Source organism: Girardinichthys multiradiatus, chromosome 6, assembly GCF_021462225.1.
Source record: "Girardinichthys multiradiatus isolate DD_20200921_A chromosome 6, DD_fGirMul_XY1, whole genome shotgun sequence".
Taxonomy (NCBI): domain Eukaryota; kingdom Metazoa; phylum Chordata; class Actinopteri; order Cyprinodontiformes; family Goodeidae; genus Girardinichthys; species Girardinichthys multiradiatus.
Window position 1 is genome coordinate 264003 of NC_061799.1, and position 19675 is coordinate 283677.

Consider the following 19675-nt stretch of genomic DNA (forward strand, 5'->3'; position numbering starts at 1 on the left):
GTTCTGGTGCCTGATATGTGAAGATTTATCAAAGTGTCTGAGATGTAATATTTCACCTTCCCCTTCAGTTTGCTCGTTGGGCAACTTAGATGATGTCATCATAGAGACAAATTCAGTTCACATGGTTTTCACTGCCTTATGCATCGCTAAGAAAACTATCCTCATGAACTGGAAAAATGAAAACCTTCTTAATGTTAATCAGTATAGAAATTTTCTGTTGGATTATATAAGCCTTGAGACAGCCTCTGCCTCCACCTCAGATCAATCTCTCTGGGCTCCTTTAATTGGCTCCATCACCTAGTGGGGGTGGGGCGCCCTTGGCTTCATCCTGTGGGGCATTGTGGCAGATTCGGGGGGTGTCTGGGTTGGGGCATTTGGGGTGACCCTGGGCTGGGATCGCAGGGGGTCTGGCACTGGGGACTGTGGACATAGGTCACTGGCCTGGTGCCTGTGCTGCTCATGGGTGGGTCTGGGGTGGGCTTGGGGACTCTGGGGCCTATCGCCTCCCGGGCTGGGGTCTTGGCTGGGCCTTGGGGGTCTTGGGTCCTGGCGAGCATGTCGCCGGGGTTTTGGGCTGGTGCATTCCCGTGCGCCCGGCCCTGGCTCGGGGACCTTTGGTGTATCGGTGGGCATAAGGGCCTCCAAAACTGGCGGGTAGGTCCCATCTCATTGCAGGTGCTCCTTCCTTCAAGGAGCACATTCTGCTGGCGGGGCGGAGGGTCTGCAGGAGGGGGTGGGGCGGGGTCAACCTGGGTGTCCAATGTCTTATGTGCTCTGGGGGTAGTTCGAATGTTGGGGTGGGTGTAGGCTTCCTTCTGGGGTGGGGAAGGGTGGTTGGCCTTGGATGGTTGTGGGCATTGTTTGGTCTTGGGTGGTGTGCTGTGGTGTTGGGGCGGTGGTCCTGTGCGTGGCGGCTCTGACCTCCAGGTGTGGGTGCGGCAGGGCGGGTGTCGCTGAGCTCTGCATTTGCGTCGGGCTTCTCCGCCTCGTACTGGGGTGGGGTTTGCTTGTTTGCTGGATGGTTCCTGGTGGGTTGTATGTGCTTGGGGTTAGTGGTCTTAGCCGTGCCCCCACAAATGCACAGAAGGATGTGTGGTGTTGCTGTGGCGCTGGCTCGGGGGGAGCTGCGGTCCGGCTCGGCTCTATCGTGGCTGACCTGGATGTAGGTGGGTCTGCGTCTCTGGATGGGGGTGTGGCCTCTTTTTTTGGGGGGGGGGGTGCATGTACTCTCTTACACACCATTTTTTTCTTTTTAAGTGCACACTACAACAACATGCATCAACACCACATTTGAGCTGGCGGAGGCAGGCTTGGGGTCTTTTCTCACCCCCGTTCGGTATTTCCCATCTGTGGTCAGAGGCCGGGAGAGAGAGTGGGCCCTCTAGTCGGGTCTGGGCTGGGGTTGGGGGTCGGGTCTTGGGGATTGTCTGGTGCTGGGGCTGGCGTTTCGGCTCTCTCGGGATGGCTTGGGTTCCCTTGCATCTCGGCCCCTGGCTTTGGGCCCCGGTCTGCCAGCTGGGGGGGGGGGGGTGCCAGGCTCCAGCAGGGGGGTCTTAGCTGGCGTTGATTGGGATGTGTCCCCGCTTTGGTGGAGGGGCTGGCCGGCTGGACTGCTTGGTGGGCCATGGTGCGCCATGCGGGGGTGCGGGTGGCCGGCGGGCTGGGGCGCCACCGGGGTTTGGGGGTGGAGTTGGCGGGGTGCCCGGTAACTGGAGCCGCCGTGGCCTTTTTCCACTGCTTCCTTCTGTGGTTCTGGCCCATGGTCGGGCGCCGGGCTGTGGTTGGTGGTCGGGTGGGTGGGGCGACAGAGCATGTCTTGTGACTGGACCGGAGCGGCTGGCAGGTTGTGCTTGGCCTGGAGCGGTTGGCCTGCATGGCCCAGGTACCCGGCCGGTGCATGTATCCCTTTCGTGGACTGGTGGGCTGGGGCTGCTGGCGCTCTCTGGAGGGGTTGGGTGGGCTTGAAGGTGTGCTGCTCTGCTGGCTGTCGTGTCCGAGGGGGGATCGGGACAGTGGGCTGGGGGGTGGCGTGGAGGGGCGGCAGCTTGTGGGGTGGAGGGGTTGTGTCCACTTCTAGGGCGTGGGGTCACCGGCGTTTGGATCGGCTGGGCGGCGATGGTGGAGCTGAGCTGGATAGAGTTTCTCACTGGGCGGTCTGCCGCTGGCCGAGTTTATCCCGTCGTGGTGCGGGGTCGGGAGTCCTGTTGTGGGTGCGGTGCGAGGTGGGGTCTGCCCTGTTGCGCCGGTGGGCGGAGGTGGCATTGCGCGGGGCCCTTGCCTTGCCGTTGCGGCGCACTGTGTGGTGGGGGAGCGGGGTGCGGCGGAGGTTCTTAGAGAGGGGCTGTGTCTGGAGCTTACGCTGTGTGGGTGAAGCTTCATCGGCTTCTCTGCCATGGAGTTCACTTGTGGGAGTGTGCCCCTGTGGGGGAGGGGATTCGTGGCGTATGGGTGCGGGGGGATGTGTTCGATATTGGTGTCCTTGTTGAGGGTGGCCCTGTGGGGAGGTTCTTGTTGGGGTTCACTGGGGGTGGGAGACTCATGGGGTTGGGATCAGAGCTCATTGTGGGGTCGGGACTGCTCCGTCCTGGGGCGGCTCCGGTTGGTGGGCTGCTTTGAGCCATGTGGACCCCTCTTTTGTACATAGCCCCCTTTCCGGAGGTGGATGGGGGTTGTTGGGGACTGGGTTCGGGGTGGGGGGGCGGGAGCCAGGCCGGGGTCACCCCGGTCTGGGCGGTGCCGGCGCTGTCTGCCTGTCTCTGCCTCAGGAGGGAAGGGGACCACCTCCTGGGTCCGGGGGCTTGTTGCCCCTAGGGGGTACCGGCGCCTGGACCTGGGAGTATAGAGTATGCATGGGAAGTGTGAGTGAGTGTATGACGTCCATTGTTGTTTGTCTTTACGTTGGGTGCGAGTGATTTTATGCATATGCATGAGGGTGGGAGTGGGTGAATGTAACTGTGTGTGCCTGTTTTTTTTTCAGGTTCGGTCTTGGACTGCTCCCTCTCCTGGATCAGCTTAGGACCCTCATATTAGAGGGGGCCTATTTCCTCCCCGCCACACTACCTGCCAGTGGTTGGAGTCTCTGCCTGCTGGTGTACTTGTGGTTCTCGGTGTCCGGGCCGGGTGCTTTGGTGTGTGTTGGCTCACTCCCGGTGGCTGCTGGACGGGGCCTGGCCCCCTGGGCTCTGTCAGGCCTCTGCTTGGGGGGTTGTGTATCCCGGGGTCTTAGGCCTCTGGGTCCATGGCTGGATCTGCTTGGGCATGGACAGCTGCCAGCGGGCCCTGTGGGCTCGTCGCTGCGGCTCCCTGGGGCTTCTGCACTGTCGCTGCTGGGTGGTTCCCCTGGGACTCTCCACTGCTCTTCTCTGGGGGGGTTGCGGTAGTCCCGGCGGTGGTTCTCCCAGGGTTCCTGTGCTTTGGGGGTCCTTTGGATGCACCTCTCACTAAGTACATTTTACATTCATAAGTACCATGTACTATTTTGTTAAAAAAAAAACAGCTCCAGGTGTATAAGCAAGCAGGGTGTAATTCTCTTTATCCTTCTTTCTCTCCTCCACTCTTTCCTCCCCTTTTCCCCATCTCTCTCTTTTTTGAGCTTCATTTTTCCTTTTCATTTCAGTCTCCGTGTCCGTAACAATTGAAATATTCCCAAAGAAGTTTATAATAAAGTTTCTTCTATAAATATCAAGCAGAGCTTTAAAGCATTAGCTGTGATGCTCTGCTTGTGAAAGTAAATCTGTTGGGCAATTTCTTGGCACTCAGACAACAATTCTGAGCCCTACTCTGCCGGACAGGACACGGTTAAAAAAAAATATATAAAAATTTTAAAAAAGTAACCTGAAGTAGTCTGACCTCGGCTGCCTGTTAATCCACATTAAGCATCCAGCTACATGTAGTCCTGAGTTGTGTCTTTAAAATCCATTCCAAATAATCCTGTATTGTGTTCTATTTACCAGTCCTTGTACACACACATGAACACACACATGCACACACATCCATAAAGACACACATTGAAAAGCACACAAATTATGTAATCTGACAAAAATGTTTGCTCTGTTGATCGAGTGACATAATTAGATTTATTTTTAAACAAGAGCATTTCATATTAATGCCTTAGAATGACACACTGCATAACAATTAAGCCAATGCAGCAAACACAATAGATTATATGTGTGATGTGATTGCAGGTCCTAGTATCTGTACAAACTGTAGGTTCATAAACACTTAAAATATATTAACAAACTGTCATGCATTATTTTACAAAACAATGTGCTAATGCAGAAGCCACATAAAAACTCACTGTAGCTGTTTCCACAGGAACTGAGAGGTAACTACGTTGCATTTGGTTCTGCATGATCATCAGCATGTTTAGGCAACTATATGAAAGCTGAAGTTTTGGCAGTTTGTTGGTCAGGAGCACTTAGCTTTGTGTGAAACAGAATGCATATCTGTGTGGAGAGGTGGAGACATTAATAGAGGAATTAGAGGAAATGATAATTCACAAACAGTGGATCAATAAACATAGCATTTATAAAGGTGCTTATCAGTCTCATTAGTTAAAAATAGTTTTTCTTACCCTCAAATCTATAAGAATTCAGTCTGAATAGTTCTTCTCAGTGAGCTTTAACTGTATACTTTAGAGAAAGGAAATACATTAATACATTCTAAATACATATATTTAATTATATATACATTATCTCTGACTGGTTTTAGAACATATTTCTCATTTATTGGTTTTCTTTATGTTTATGATTATTTACATTGTACGCAGATTCTCAGTAAAGGCAGTAAAACAGTGAATGAACACATATGGAATTATGTAGCAAACAAACAATTGTCCAAGAACTTTAAATATGTTTTATATTTTAGATCGCATCATCACAGCCCTTTGCTGTAATGACTGAAATATTAATCTTTGGCCATCTCTCAATGAACCTCTTTCTTTCAAGACTTTTGAAAAACGCCTCATGAAGCTCATGGAGAGAACGCCAAGAGAGCAAAGCAGTCTTCAAACAAAGGGAGGCTATTTAGAAGAATCTAAAATATAAAAATGTTTAGAGTTATTTCACACTTTTTGTCTACTGTATAATTCCATGTGTGTTCATTTATAATTTTGTTGTCTTTGGTGAGAATCTACCATAGTCATGAAAATAAAAAGACCCATTAAGTGAGAAAGTGTATTCAAAACTGTTTACTGGTACTGTATATTAAGAATCATATTAGTGACAATTCAGATGAAATTTAATCATTAAACTGGAACTAAGTTATTTATAGAATCAAGAACTAGCCCATCAGTAATCACACTGTTATATTTTAATATAATAAAGAAACAGAACAAAACACACATAGATGAAATTTAAGTACATACAGGGGAATTCTAAAGGTCGCTGAGAATGCACATGTTACTGTCAGCTAATTTAAAGATTAACTTTATCAAAAGTACATCATTGTCACTTTGTCATACACATAAATACAAGGTGTTCATGTATTGTAGTTATAAATATCTGTCTTAACTTAAATGAAAAGGTTTTGAAGAGGGAAAAGGAGGAATGAACTCCATTCATTGCCCCCTCCCTTCCCTGAGGACTTTGTGGACCTGCTCAGAATTGTGTGGCTGGTTGATGAACACTCCAACGTATCATCAAGGACAATGGCCTCTGTGACAGTGCTTCATAGACTTACTTTGCACACACTCACATGCTCATATAAACATACACACCCCTGACATACAGCCTTCACCGTATCCCTGCAATATGTTGTCTCGTATATGTGTTGCTTATTTGTGCTGAGTTTTTTATTTGATATTTCAAACTGTATCCTGCTAAGGATAAAGTGTGAAATTTGATTTTTTCCCCCGTTCTCTTACCTAATGTAGTCTTTCTTCTTATCCTCTTTTTACCTAAATGTGGCTTCATAGATTTTTTGATTTCTTAGAAGGATTGTATTATGTTAGGTATTAATTAGTCAACTCAGAGGCAAGAACGATACAGAGTCAGATTTACTTGCAGCAAGGGTAGCTCACACTCTGCAGTGCAAATCTACAAAGTATTAGCACCCCTCTCTCTTTATTTATACATGCTGGCTCACACACAGTTCAACAAATATTCAGGGTGTGTGTGTGTGTGTGTGTGCGTGGGGTCAGAAAGGTTAGTGTTCATGTGTCTTGATTTTAAACAGAGAGGGAGTGAGGACTTGGTAACAGCCCCTAGATGTTGCTGATAAAAGTATATCCCTTTCGGTGGTATGTAGGAGGGAAAAGCACTTAGAGCAGACATGAGTGATAAACAATACAAAAGTTTTCAAACCCTAACAGTCCCTCCTTTTTTATCACGAAGAAAGCCATAATTAGATACATATAAAAGAAAACACTCTGTGTGAGCGAAAAACCCACCGATGGTAAGCAGATTATATTGTGGGAAAAATACTCAGAGTACAATAATAATATAATAAATCAAAGAAAACAAAATGTAATAAAAGTAAAATAATTAAAACAAGCCTTGTTCATGTCATCATTGTACTTTTTCTCATTCCACTTAAATAGCAACTTCTTTCGATTTTCTGCTATAAAGTCATTTTATGAAAGTACAATTATGAGTACACTCAGGCATCAAAGATATTTTCATTTACAACATGTCATCATAGGAGTAGTGGTCTTTATTTTGTAGCTCGGTAAAATAAACCTTTTCTGTGTCATCATAGTCATCTGTCTTTGGGTTCAGTGTGGTGTCAACATTTACAGAGTATTTAAAGAGTATGTGGGTGTTATCTCAACTTAAAAGAGTTTGTGCTTTATGGCCTAGACCCTCCTCGGGTCAGAGGTAACAAAGTTACCATCTGCTTTTCCTGAGACATCACCCAAAAGGAATGGGTTTTAACCATTAAATGTCTGATCCTGGTTTTTACAGCTTCCTCCTCTAACACAGATGTTCTGAAGAAAGAGAGGTAACCTAAAGGTTATACACTTTGGAACTCCTTAGAGCACTTAATACAAGGATTTCCATTACAACTCCTTTCTTCTGATTACAAGGTAATCACAATTAAAAGAAAAAAGAAATTCTTCAAAACCATCAACCCTCTCAGCTAACAGATAATCCAAAGCCATTCTACTTTTCAAACTCATGTTCTAAGAGCTTGCTGCTCCTTGGTCAGAACAGTGAAACCTTCCTCTCTAATTATAGAGATTGAAATCTGATTGAATTACAAGTTGTGACTGTAGGTAGTAAGTGAGCTAGATAACATACTCCAGACCAATTAGCAGGCAGATACAGATATGATCTATTTCCACACATCCAAACCATGTTCTTAGGACATGAGTACCCATCTCTACTAGGAAAAGTAACAAGAACCCTGGTTAATTTACCTGCCTGGTCATACAATTTACTTCCATTCGGTACGGCTGTCAGATTAAGAGTTAACACAAAGAGATCTGGGACCAAAGATCCTGAAATGGTAGAAGCAGCAGTTCTGATAGGACATGACTCAAATTCATGTCTGTTGATTAAAGCACATGAAACAGATATAATAGTTTTGCAACCTTCTGTCTTTCCAAGAAAATAAGGTGTGTTTTCCTCCTGTACGATAAAAATATCTGTACATATATCTTGATATCCAATTGATTCCTATTACCCCAAAATCTCTAAAGAATTCCTGTAGTAGCACATATTAAATTAGTCTCACTAGAAAATCTACTAACATTTCTGCTTTGCCTTACAATATAATTCCTCACCCAAGGAAAACCAACCTCCACCAGCTGGTTATGTTGCCTATCTGGAAAGAAAGTAGTATCAATAGGAACAGGTACTAAAAATGGTTGATCATTAATAACACGTGGAATCAAACAACAAACATAGCAACTGTCATTTCTTATCTTCCTCACAGTTTGATGCATCAGTTGCCACCAGACATTATCAGTATGATCATAGTAGTCAGAAAAGTGATGAATCTCTCTTTGAATCAACTGATGAGTATTATTGGCATAATTACTCAGATTAACCACATTATCTTTGCTGTACCTTTCCCCAAATGAACACAAGAGTAATAAAATACTTGCAATACCAATCATTAGCATCAGAACAGACCATCTTCCATATAGCTGCATCGTGACCTTGAAGTGGAATGTCCTTTCTTCTGGTACTGAAAGCAAACAGTTTTTTTTTTTTCAAAGAAAACAAATCATAAACAAAACTCAAAAATCCTGCTGCCTCTCCTGAGTGGCTTCTGGGCTTCAAGCTGCCCTGTTACCAGTCTGGTACAGGTGGGCGGTCGTAGGAAGATCCTCTAGAAATATGTTTAGAAACAGGAACTCTAACTTGCTGGAAGTTAGGCTTCCATAGTCCAACTAAACAACGGTGGAAATGAACACATTTCAAATTTGTACCATAATGATAGATTTCAAGCAATAAACATGAAAGTTAGATAAAAGCATCCAAGATTTCCTCCTCAGAGTCAGTTTTGCTGTCAAAGTGGGAGAAAAGAATTTGGCTGACCCTTGCTGTCCAGGCAAAGGAGCCTAGTAGCCACCAAATGTTAAGAAATTAAGGAGAATAAGCATCATGGCGCATATTTGACTGTCTCTCTGTTGCAGACGTCACCAGTCCATCATCCAGAGAAAGGTTATGTGCAAATGTGTAGAGGTCTTCCCTGTATGTTTCCTATGTGTCTCTCACTGTGGTGTGTGTGCAGTGAGGCAAATGACCTTATGATTTCTAGTTTTCAGGCAATGTGATGGCCTTAAGTAGATTCTGAAATAACGTTGCACTGCCCAAGGGATTATTGTGCCCTTGTAAGAACAGTGTTCTTCAACCACCTCTTCAATCACTCGCCAGTGATCAGCTTACAGTTCTTTGTCTTGTGGTGGTCCGCTGTCCTCACATCTTTCAGGCTGTGGATGATCCAGTTGGAAGATGACTTGTGTCCTGGAAGCCAGATGAAGCTGGAGGAGCTTTCCTGCAGCTTTCCTGGGTGTCTAGTAGGATCTGATATGGGCCATTCCAGCGCCTGGACTTCCAGTGTTTTCTCCTAGATTCTCTGATCAGAATCCAGTTGCCAGGAATAAAGGACTGGAGGGTGGAAGTGGCTGTTTCTGGTAATGCAGCCTTCAACGTCTGTGAAACTTGAGAAAACACAGTGGACAGGTTTTGACAGTAAAACAACATCCTATCTTCACACAAAGATGTGGAAGAAAATGATCTTGGCAATAACTCCACGTTACTTTATTCTGACATTCCCCTCTTCTGGCGCAGGGTCCAACCCATGCAACAATCCAGCAAAAGGTTTAAACAAGAATGTTCTAGTACCCAAGATCACATTACATAGAACCAAAGAAATGAATTCTGACATAACTATGTGTCTCTATGAATTTAACAAAAGCAACATAAATAAAATCCAGATGTTTTTAACTGTAACTCAGTTCCATTAAAAATAAAACACAAACTTCAGTTATTCAGTTCATCAATATTTCACTTAGAAATAAGTCACATATCATCCTGATTTGTCTTGTATGAAGATGAGTATTAGATTAATGGAAATCTAATGTAATTCTGATGCATACACTCTACAAATTTAATCTAATAAATAATTCCTGTCAAGTATGAAATCATAACTCTGATTCTTTATCAAAATTATATTCCTTACTTTTGGCATATCTTGAACTGTCAGCTAGCTTAATGGTACCAGAGAAACTTCCAATCTAATAAATCACCAATGATTCTGCATGCAAAACTAATTCTTCAAATTAGTTTAAACTATTTCATTAACCTTTTTATAGTAAAACACATAAATCTAAATGTCATGCTACATCCTTAATTATCAGAATCAGCTTTATTGCTAAGTTCGTACATACAAACAAGGAATTTGACTCCGGTACACTTTGCTCTTTGGTTTTGTTTTAGCATTACAGAATATTCATATTTACAATGTACAATATACACATATATAATAAAAAGGTACATTTGCAACATCTGCGCCACCTGAAGGTAAAACTCTAAACAGTTTATGTGCAGGGTGTGTGGGGTCTGCAGAGATTTTAGCAGCTCTTTTCTTGACCCTAGACCTGTATAAGTCCTGGATGGAGGGAAGGTCAGCTCTGATTATTCTCTGCAGTCCTGATTATTCGTTGCAGTCTGGACCTTTCCTGTTTTGTGGATGATCCAAACCACACTGAGATGGATGAAGACAGGACAGACTGAATGATGGCAGTGTAGAAGATGACCAGCAGCTCCTGTGGAAGGTTGAACTTCTTGAGTTGCCTCAGGAAGTACAGTCTCTGCTGGGCCTTCTTTCGAACAGTGTCTATGTGTGAAGACCCTCTCAGGTCCTCAGAGATGGTGGTTCCTAAGAACCTGAAGTGGTCCACGGCCGATACAGTGTTGTTGAGGATGGTGAGGGGGGTGTATGGGGGTGGTGTTCTCCGAAGGTCCACCACCATTTCCACAGTCTTGAGTGGGTTCAGTTCAAGGTAGTTCTGACTGCACCAGTGTACCAGCCGATCCACCTGCTGTCTGTATGCAGACTCATCACCGTCCTGGATCAGTCCAATGACAGTGGTGCCATCTGCAAACTTAAGGAGTTTCACGGACGAGTCCAATGAGGTGCAGTCATTTGTGTACAGGGAGAAGAGGAGTGGGGATAGAACACAACCCTGGGGTGCACCAGTACTTATTGATCTGGATCGGGAGAAGATGCTCCCCAGTCTCACCTGCTGCTGTCGGTCCGTCAGGAAGCTGTTGATCCACTGACAGGTGGAGGCTGGGACGTTGAGCTGGGTGAGCTTCTGGTGGAGGATGTCTGGTATGATGGTGTTGAAGGTGGAGCTGAAGTCTACAAACAGGATCCTGGCGTACGTCCCTGGGTGGTCGAGGTGTTGCAGGATGAAGTGTAGACCTAAGTTAACAGCATCATCTGCCGACCTGTTTGCTCGGTAAGCAAATTGCAGGGGGTCCAGTTTCTTGGGCACCGGGATGATGGTGGATCGTTTGAGGCAGGAGGGGACCTCACATTTCTCCAGTGATTTGTTGAAGATCCTTGTGAAGATCGGAGCGAGTTGATTTGCACAGGCTTTCAGGCATGATGGGGAGACGTTATCAGGTCCTCCAGCTTTTTTTGTTGTCATGCGCTGAAAGAGCGTGTTTACATCTTCCTCGGAGATCTTTAGTGCAGGTAGAGGATCTGAAGGTGGGGGGTTGGTAGCTTTATGGGAGGAATTTGTTCCTGAATGGGATGTGGAGGAGATGATTTGAGGTGTGAATGGCTTCTTGTCATGTCTGCAGTAGAAGCCATTCAGACGGTTGGCCAGGAGACGACTCTGTTCAGGATGGGTGGAGGGGCTCCTATAGGCAGTCAGGTTTCTCAGACCAGTCCATACAGCTGAAGCATCACCAGTAGAAAGGTTGTTCTTCAGCTTCTCACTGTAGCTTCTCTTGGCTGCTTTGATCTCCTTTGTTAGTTTGTTCCTGGCCTGCCTGTACCGCGCCCAATCTCCACTGCTGTGAGCTTCTTCCTTTTCCCTGCAGAGATTCCTGAGGTGTGGAGTAAACCATGGCTTGTTGTTCCCAAAGGTGCAGAAGGTCTAGGTCTGCACACACATGTCCTCACAGAAACTGATGTATGATGTCACCACATCAGTTAGTTGGTTTAAGTCAGTGGCTGAAATTTCAAAAACAGTCCAGTCTGTGCATTCAAAGCAGGCCTGTAGCATCTGCTTTGATTCCTCAGTCCACTTCTTAACAGTGTGAACCTTGGGTTTGGAAGCTCTTAGTCTCTGTCTGTAGGTTGGGATGAGATGGATTAGATAATGATCTGAAAAACCCAGAGCAGCCCTGGTAACAGCATGATATGAGTCCTTTAAAGCTGTGTAACAATGGTCCAGTGTGTTTTTGTCTCTGGTGGGACACTTAATATGCTGTCTGTATTTGGGGAGTTCATTTGAGAGGTTTGCTCTGTTAAAATCTCCCAGTATTATGATGAAAGAGTCCGTGTATTTTTTCTCCAGGTCTGTAATCAGCTCAACAAGATGTTTTTCAGCAGCAGAAGTTCAGCCATGAGGTGGAAAATATGAGCCAATTATTATAAACGAGGAAAACTCTTTCGGTGAATAAAACAGTTTACAGATTATGGAAAATGACTCCAGATCAGAACTACATGTTTTTCCAGCACTTTTACGTCTCTGCACCAACCTTCATTTATATAAAAGCAGATTCCACCTCCTCGCCTCTTCCCCGATAGCTCCGCGCTGCGATCCGCTCTGAACAGCTGAAAGTCCGGCATCAGCAGTGCTCGGTCCGGGATGTTTTCACTCAGCCATGTCTCGGTGAAGCAGAGAACTGCTGATCCGCGGAGGTCTGAGTTTTTACCGGTGAGGAGAAGCAACTCGTCCGTCTTGTTGTTTAGAGAGCGGACATTTGCCAGGTGGATTGAAAGCAGTGGTGTACGAAGTCCTCTTTTGTGGAGCTTTACCAGCGCGCCAGCACGGTTTCCCCTCCGACGCTTCCTGCGCGGAATCCCGTATAGAGCCGCAGCTCCGCTTGCCAGGAGCTCAGTGAACCTTGGATCAATGAAAGATGGTGAAAAAATCCCAAGAGAGGACTCTCTGATGTTAAGAAGTTCTTCTCTACTGAATGAGACCACAGAATTGTGGCCCGAGAAACATAAAAACACACAAAATACAAAAACAAAGAGAGAGCGAAGCTCCAAGGCTGCCATCGTTGGCGCCATCTTGATATATAACATGATATAAAAACATGTTTTTAAGGCAACAATCACTACAAGCATTTTTATTCTATTGTCTCTTAAACAGTATTAAAACTCAGGAAGGGAGGTACTGAGCGTTACCATGACAGCAAAGGTATGAACGAACCTGGTAGGTGGGGGAGTCAGGCAGAACTAACCTTTGATTGGCAGCTTCTGGGCGGACCCACAGTTTCTTCATTCCAACCCATCTTAGTGAACCTTAAACTGCAAAACTGTTAACATGCACCTACCTCAGAAACAAGCTGCTTCTTAACTCTCCTGAAAACTCAAAGTTTTAATCAATCTGGGATTTAGAAACATTATTCTAAACATGAATTATTGTTTCATGCAACATATAAACAAACATTCATTCCATCAAAACAAAGACAAAACATCAAAGACAAACAAATGGCCAAATTTGAAGCTTCAAGAATTAAAAGAAATTTTTAACAATCTCTTTTCAGAATATGTTTTTTCAACCATATCTTTTAATGCTATAATTGATCAATGTTGTTATGATAATCTTCAGGATCCTTTTTAAGATGAGTGCACATAGTCCAAAAAGATCTCAAACTATTTAGAAGCACAGCAACAGTTTTCTCTTAAATGAATCCAAATTCACTGATGCTGAAACCTTTTGCCAATTCTTTGTACTGTAACTCTATAATAATAACTACAATCCTGAGAGTTATTGTTATAATTCTCTTTTCTTTTTGCTCAATTTGATCGCAGCTGCATTCAAGAATTTCTCTGCTCAGGTTAAATGCAAAGAAGTATTTTAAGTCGGCGTTGACATTTTTATGTTATACCCAAACAAAACATAAACTGCAGTGTTTGACTTAATCAGAAATTAAGATAAGAAGCTTGTCTCCAAACTGGACTTTTTCCCACATAGTGTTTCAAAGGGAGTACACACATAATTTTCCTTAATTTGGGCTATTTAAATTTTGAGAGTTGGGGAGAAAATTATTACTAGAACCCCTCTTTTACAATCCAAATGCTGATAAATGTTCCAATATTTTATCTCTTAGTAATCTGAAATTATCTTGTGTACCTTTCTACTCCTATGTATTCTTTTAATCTTTAAACCCTAAGAAATCAAACAAGGAGACTGGAGTTTGAGCCGACCATCCTCTTTAGTGTTGAGCCTTTATTTCTTTTCTTTTCCTAAAATGAAGGATTATCTTTATACCATTATAAAAATCCTAACCTTGGTTCCAAAACAAAACTCTTCAACCCCGATCTGTGTTCCCCAGAGTAGAAATTTTGAGTATTATTGCATTTCAAAGCCACCAAAATGACTGGAATTCATCATTGGCTTAGATCTGTTTTAATTTTTGTGTGGTACCACTGTCCAATCAGATTCTTTCTAAATAACCCAATTTTTCATTCACATTTTAAAGGTTTGTTTTACCAAGGAAAATGTGTTTAACAAAACCAATTACTCTCAAAGTTTTAAAAGTTTTTAGCTGGTTATATCTTAGAAAACAACAAGTGTTTTAAGACTCCTATGCGTCACAGAACTGATTAGGTTTCCTTTCCTTCTCCAAAGGGAGAAAAAAGAACCTGCAGAACAAAACCTTTCATAGTTTTTGTCAGGATCTGATATAAGGTACAGTGTAAATCAACACGCTGCATGAATCAAAAGAGGGAAGAAAAAAGAACCTAATATAACCTCTTCCCAGCAGCTGCTGTGAAAAACAATGAATTTGTACTTTCCATAAGCGTCAGTTAGCACTTGCGGACATAAACTGCACCAAACTGTAAATACTGTGTCAGAAACTGCATGAAGACCATCTGCAGTAGAACTAAGCCTGTTTTAATGAGGTCTCTACCCATTAGAGACCTTGTTTCTCTAAAAGCATTAACTGGATAGTATCAAATGAGTTAAGTTTTCACCCTTTTGAAGATACTTTTCTAACCCTAAAATAATATTTTAACCCGCTATATTTGTCCACATCAAGCAAGAGTGTCACATGAGCAGCGGTTAATAAGCGTTCTTCATTGCAGAAAATAGGAAAAGATTTATGCAAATGTGTGTGTGTTTGTACGTTACCCCCATCAGTTTCTAAATCGCTCCAGAGTCAGACTGTCACACACACAGTCCTCTATCAGTCCAAAAAACAACCAGGCCCTTCCCAGGTCTGTTGGTGAGACACTCAATCATTCTTTGTCCACTTTAACTTCTTTCAGGAGGGAGAAAGAACTTTGCTCCGGCCTGTTTCTCTTCTGCCCGCATAAGATGTGCTTTCAATATAAATCCAGTGTATTGCTCTTCTGGCTCTGGCAAACAGCATGGATTGTTGTCCATCTCGGTGGGTTTGGGCCAGACTTCTTCTGAGTTTCGTTCTGGTAGAAACTCACACTGTGATTTGCAGCAAGCAGACAGGCTCTCTCTCTTTCAGGTCATGATGAAGAAGCATCTCTGGTGGAGTAGCCATGAGAACGGCAGGTTTCTAAAGTCCAGACTCAAAAATGCAGATGTTGCACTCAAATCCCATATATGTGTGGATGTGTGAGAGGCAGATGAAAAAGTTTAGTATAGGTTCAGATTTTGCACACAGAAATATTATCAGTCAGTCAGTCAGTTGTCCACCATAACATGCACTATACTCTTTTCTTTTCCGACTGATCGCAATATTTAAGACAAACGAAACTTCCTGCAGGAAAGTTTTAACTCTTTAACACCTTAATTGATGCATTCTGTGCTTTTTAATCTTTTTCTTATGTTTTTTATTTTTCTTATCTCCATCCATCAACTGTTTTATTTGAAACTATTTAAACTATTTAACTTATTTACACTCAAACTTCCACTCTGTGAAAAACCAAACTTATCTTCCCAAGTTAAAGCACATTTAACACAATCATCCCCACCTTTTCCTTTCATTTTTTAGGAGATGATGATTAATGTGTAATAAAAATAAATATATATATATATATATATATAGATTATATCATACAGAGCAACTTCTCACCCAGATATATCTGTAGACAAATAGTTTGGATCCAATCGGCCAGAAGCTGCAGGCGGGCACCAGGACTCCCCTCCGTAAAATGGAGGTGGACTGACAACAACGTCTCCAGGCTGGCCAGGCGTCCGTGTCCCCTCCTGCGGTTCCTCTGGCACGTTAGATCAATTATAGTATGAATGTCCCAGATAAAAGGTCACTGGCATGAGAATTGTGGGGAGGACATTAACACGCCCTTCTACTGCGACTAGTTCGCAGCGGTGTTAATTTCCTGGAATGAAATCCAACCTGAATCTCCAAAGTCACCAGTACGTAGTTTTAATCTGGGCAAAAGAAAACACAGGAAGGACCAGCAGAATCTTGCTATGATTCTTCCAAAAATGCTTATTCCTCCAAACACACACAACAACACTCACACAGTTAGTATTTTGACATATTCATGTCCCTTCAGCAATATGTATGGTCGACCTAGTTTAGTTTATGAGCTCCCTTATTATGCAACATTTCATTTCATTTCCATCCAGCGAAATGCTACCAACCAAATTATCCAGTTCCCTTAAGGCGGAACTACCTGGTCGTTTCTGATCTCCTTGCGGCGAGATCCTACCTAAATTTATCGCTATTTCCTTCCGGCGAAATAAAACCTATCCAATTGTTGTCTCCTTACGGTGAGACACTACCAACGACTTTTTCTTATCTTAGCGCTTATTCTATTTCAAAACTGTCTCACCTCAGAGTTGACCTCTTGGTGACTCTGGATCCTCTGAGAGTCACTGTTAAAGCAAAGAAAACAAGGTAATTGAAATCTCTCCGCTCGAAGGACCAAGTTAATGTTAGGTATTAATTAGTCAACTTAGAGGTAAGAACGATACAGAGTCAGATTTACTTGCAGCAAGGGTAGCTCACTCTCTGCAGTGCAGACTACAAAGGGTTGGCACCCCTCTCTCTTTATTTATACATGCTGGTTCACACACAGTTCAACAAACATTCAGGGTGTGTGTGTGTGTGTGTGTGTGTGTGTGTGTGTGTGTGTGTGGGGGGTCAGAAAGGTTAGGGTTCATGTGTCATGATTTTAAACAAAGAGGTAGTGAGAACTTGGTACCAGTCCCTAGATGTTGCTGATAAAGGCATAACTCACTCGTCTGACCTATATCACTTTCTGTGGCATGTAGGAGGAAAAGCACTTAGAGCAGACATGAGTGATAAACAACACAAAAGTTTTCAAACTCTAACATATTACAACTTTTTCATACCATGAAAGCCAAACTTTTTTAGTATTTGAAAGTTTGGACTAAAACTGTTTTATACCAGTGACCCAGATTCTCTATTTAGACTTCAGTGAGTGCCCATTTGTTTTTCTGTGTTTGAATTTCTGTATCATTGTAATGTTTTTCCTCATATACAGCTCCTTGAGTGCCTTGTTGCTGAAAAGCGCTTTATAAATAAACTTGACTTGTTCCATCAGCTCTAGGTACCACTGAACCACAATAAAAAACTGGTCCGAAATCAGTTCATAGTGTCAACTTTCTCCAGTTGTTGGTCACCCTCTGACTGATAGGATTTTCTTCTCCTGGACCTAACCTCTATATATGTTGGTAAATTCCTCCCTTAGAATTCAGAACTAAATTACAAAACAGGATGAGAAGTAATCTTGATGGATAAGCTTGGAATAGTCTCCATGGCATCTGCATAAAGACAAAACAACTGATGCTGGCAAGTCCTTTAAAGGGTAAAAGTATCAAAAGTAGAATGAACAAAAACAGTTACGGAACAGAATTTTAAACCAGTGGATCCGGCTTGATAAATCTCTTTCGGCTCTCTTCTTGATTCTGTATCTCTCTTTGTCCAGCCAAATCCTTGTTTGACTATTTCTTTCTGAATTACTGTTAGCCAGCACATAGAAGGGTGCCACAAGGGGAATTTAGAAAACTATGCTAAGTCTCATTAGATAGCTGCTGAGAAGAATAGATCACACTTTAAAAAATCCTATTGTTTACATTTAAGAGGGGGACGTTGTTCCAAAATAACCAGAAATCAGGATAACGCTGGACGGAAACAAAAAGCAACGTCTGAGACAGGCCTGAAAAAGCACTATTTGCAATAACCAGTCGCCACAGAGATAGTTTCTTTTCCAGGTTGTCCTGATGAACACAATGAACACCTCACAGCCAGAGAGTCAGCTACTCTGATGGGAAACAAAATAAATATATTGCACAACTTGCCTTTTTTTCTTTTACATATATAGAAAGGCTGTATGTACACATACAAGGATGCACTGTTCATTTTCTCCTTTGTTTTATTTCATCTAAAGTTTATATATTTATACTTAATGTCTGTACGCTATGAGCGCTTGAAACCAAAGTCAAATTCCTTGTTTGTGCACACAGTCTTGGCCAATAAAGCTGATTCTGAAATATTCAAACAGGAGCACATAAGAATGATTTCATTTTAAAAGCTTACCGAGTTCTAAACTAGCAGAAAATATCATTACTGTAGAGAGCATTATTTGATGTAAGTAAACATTCACATAACAGCTGTAGGGTTATAAATGCTGTATTTGTATTTAAGCTGTGGCATTATTGTGTTTGCATGAAAACAAATAAGGTTAAAAGAACAAATGTAAAACATGTATGTGGGTTACTGACTTTAACATAGTGTGGCTATGTGTGAGGCCTTTACAAGGGCTGTTTAATTTGGAAGGTGATTAAAAAGAGAAGATCCAAAAGTAAAAATAACATCAATTTGTCTGTAAACTTAGACTAACTGAAACAAGGAGCTACTGTTGCCATTAGCTCTCTAGTTTTTCTTTCACATAGAAAGTACTCCTGGAACTGTGATTCTGCATTATTTCTATTATTTCTATTTGCTAAATGGAGAGAAATAATGATGGAGAGGAGTAAAAAAAAAAACAACTATGCATATCATGCTCAAAGGATGTTGTCATGCGTCTGACAATTAATTTCCAACATTTCATTTAACTGGAGGTCCACTTGTTGTTGATTTCCAGGCAAAACATAAGACACATTGCCTCCTTGTGTGGCATCATGAAAGTAGCATGAAAAGCCAGATCACAGTTTGCAAATCCAATGAGGGACTAAGACCTTAACTTTTGAAGACATGACATGAGGTCTGATGAAACTAAAATTGAAGTGTCTGGCTATAATGACTGACATTACATAAGGAAGCAAAAGGGGGAAGCTTGCAAGCCTAAGAACAGCATCCCAACTTTGAAGTACTGGGGTGGCAGTGTCATGTTGTATGGATGTTCTGTTGCAGTAGGGAGCAGTACATCACAAGGAAAGAACATTATGTGGAAATATTAAACCAACATTTCAAGACATCAACCAAAAGGTTAATAAAGCTTGGACACAAATGAGCCTTCCAAAGGGACAATGACACTAAGCAACAAATTAGCTACAAAGTAACTTCAGAACAAGGCCAATGTTTGGTAGAAATCACTTGATGTGAGTCTCATAGGAATGGGGATGGGGAGAGCAGAAAATCTGTGTCTGAGTCAAATGTGACTTAAGTTCTGTCAGGGGGAATGGGCCAAAATTCCAGGAAACCCTTGCCAAAAGCTTGAAGAAGGACACTGAGGAAATGCATGGTGGTGCGGTTGGGTTCGATACCCAGCCAGGGGTCTTTCTGCCTGGAGTTTGCATGGGTTCTCACCAGGTACTCCTGGCTTCCTCCCACAGTCCAAAAACATGACTGTTAGGTTAATTGGTCTCTTTAACACACCCTTAGGTGTATGAATGAGTGTGTGCATGGTTGTTTGTGTGTTGCCCTGTGATGGACTGGTAACCTGTCCAGGGTGTATCCTGCCTCTCACCCATAGACTGCTGGAGATAGGCACCAGCTTCCATGTAATAACTATGGAATAAGTGGTAGAAAATGACTGACTGCTAAATGTCTTCTTATACAGTGTGTGTAAATATCTGGTCTCGCTATTTTACAAAAGCAAGCACCGTAAATGCTGTTGT

The 19675-nt window shown here is 42.9% G+C and overlaps 1 protein-coding gene across 1 annotated transcript; it reads right to left on the reverse strand.

Moving 5' to 3' along the window:
* Positions 1–323: 323 nt before the first annotated feature.
* Positions 324–1813, reverse strand: LOC124869754 (pollen-specific leucine-rich repeat extensin-like protein 3). The gene is made up of 2 exons (XM_047367843.1): positions 1481–1813; positions 324–1025 (listed from the first exon to the last, which is right to left on the reverse strand). Exons 1-2 carry the CDS (start codon positions 1811–1813, stop codon positions 324–326), a joined length of 1035 nt encoding a protein of 344 aa, XP_047223799.1.
* Positions 1814–19675: the final 17862 nt, after the last annotated feature.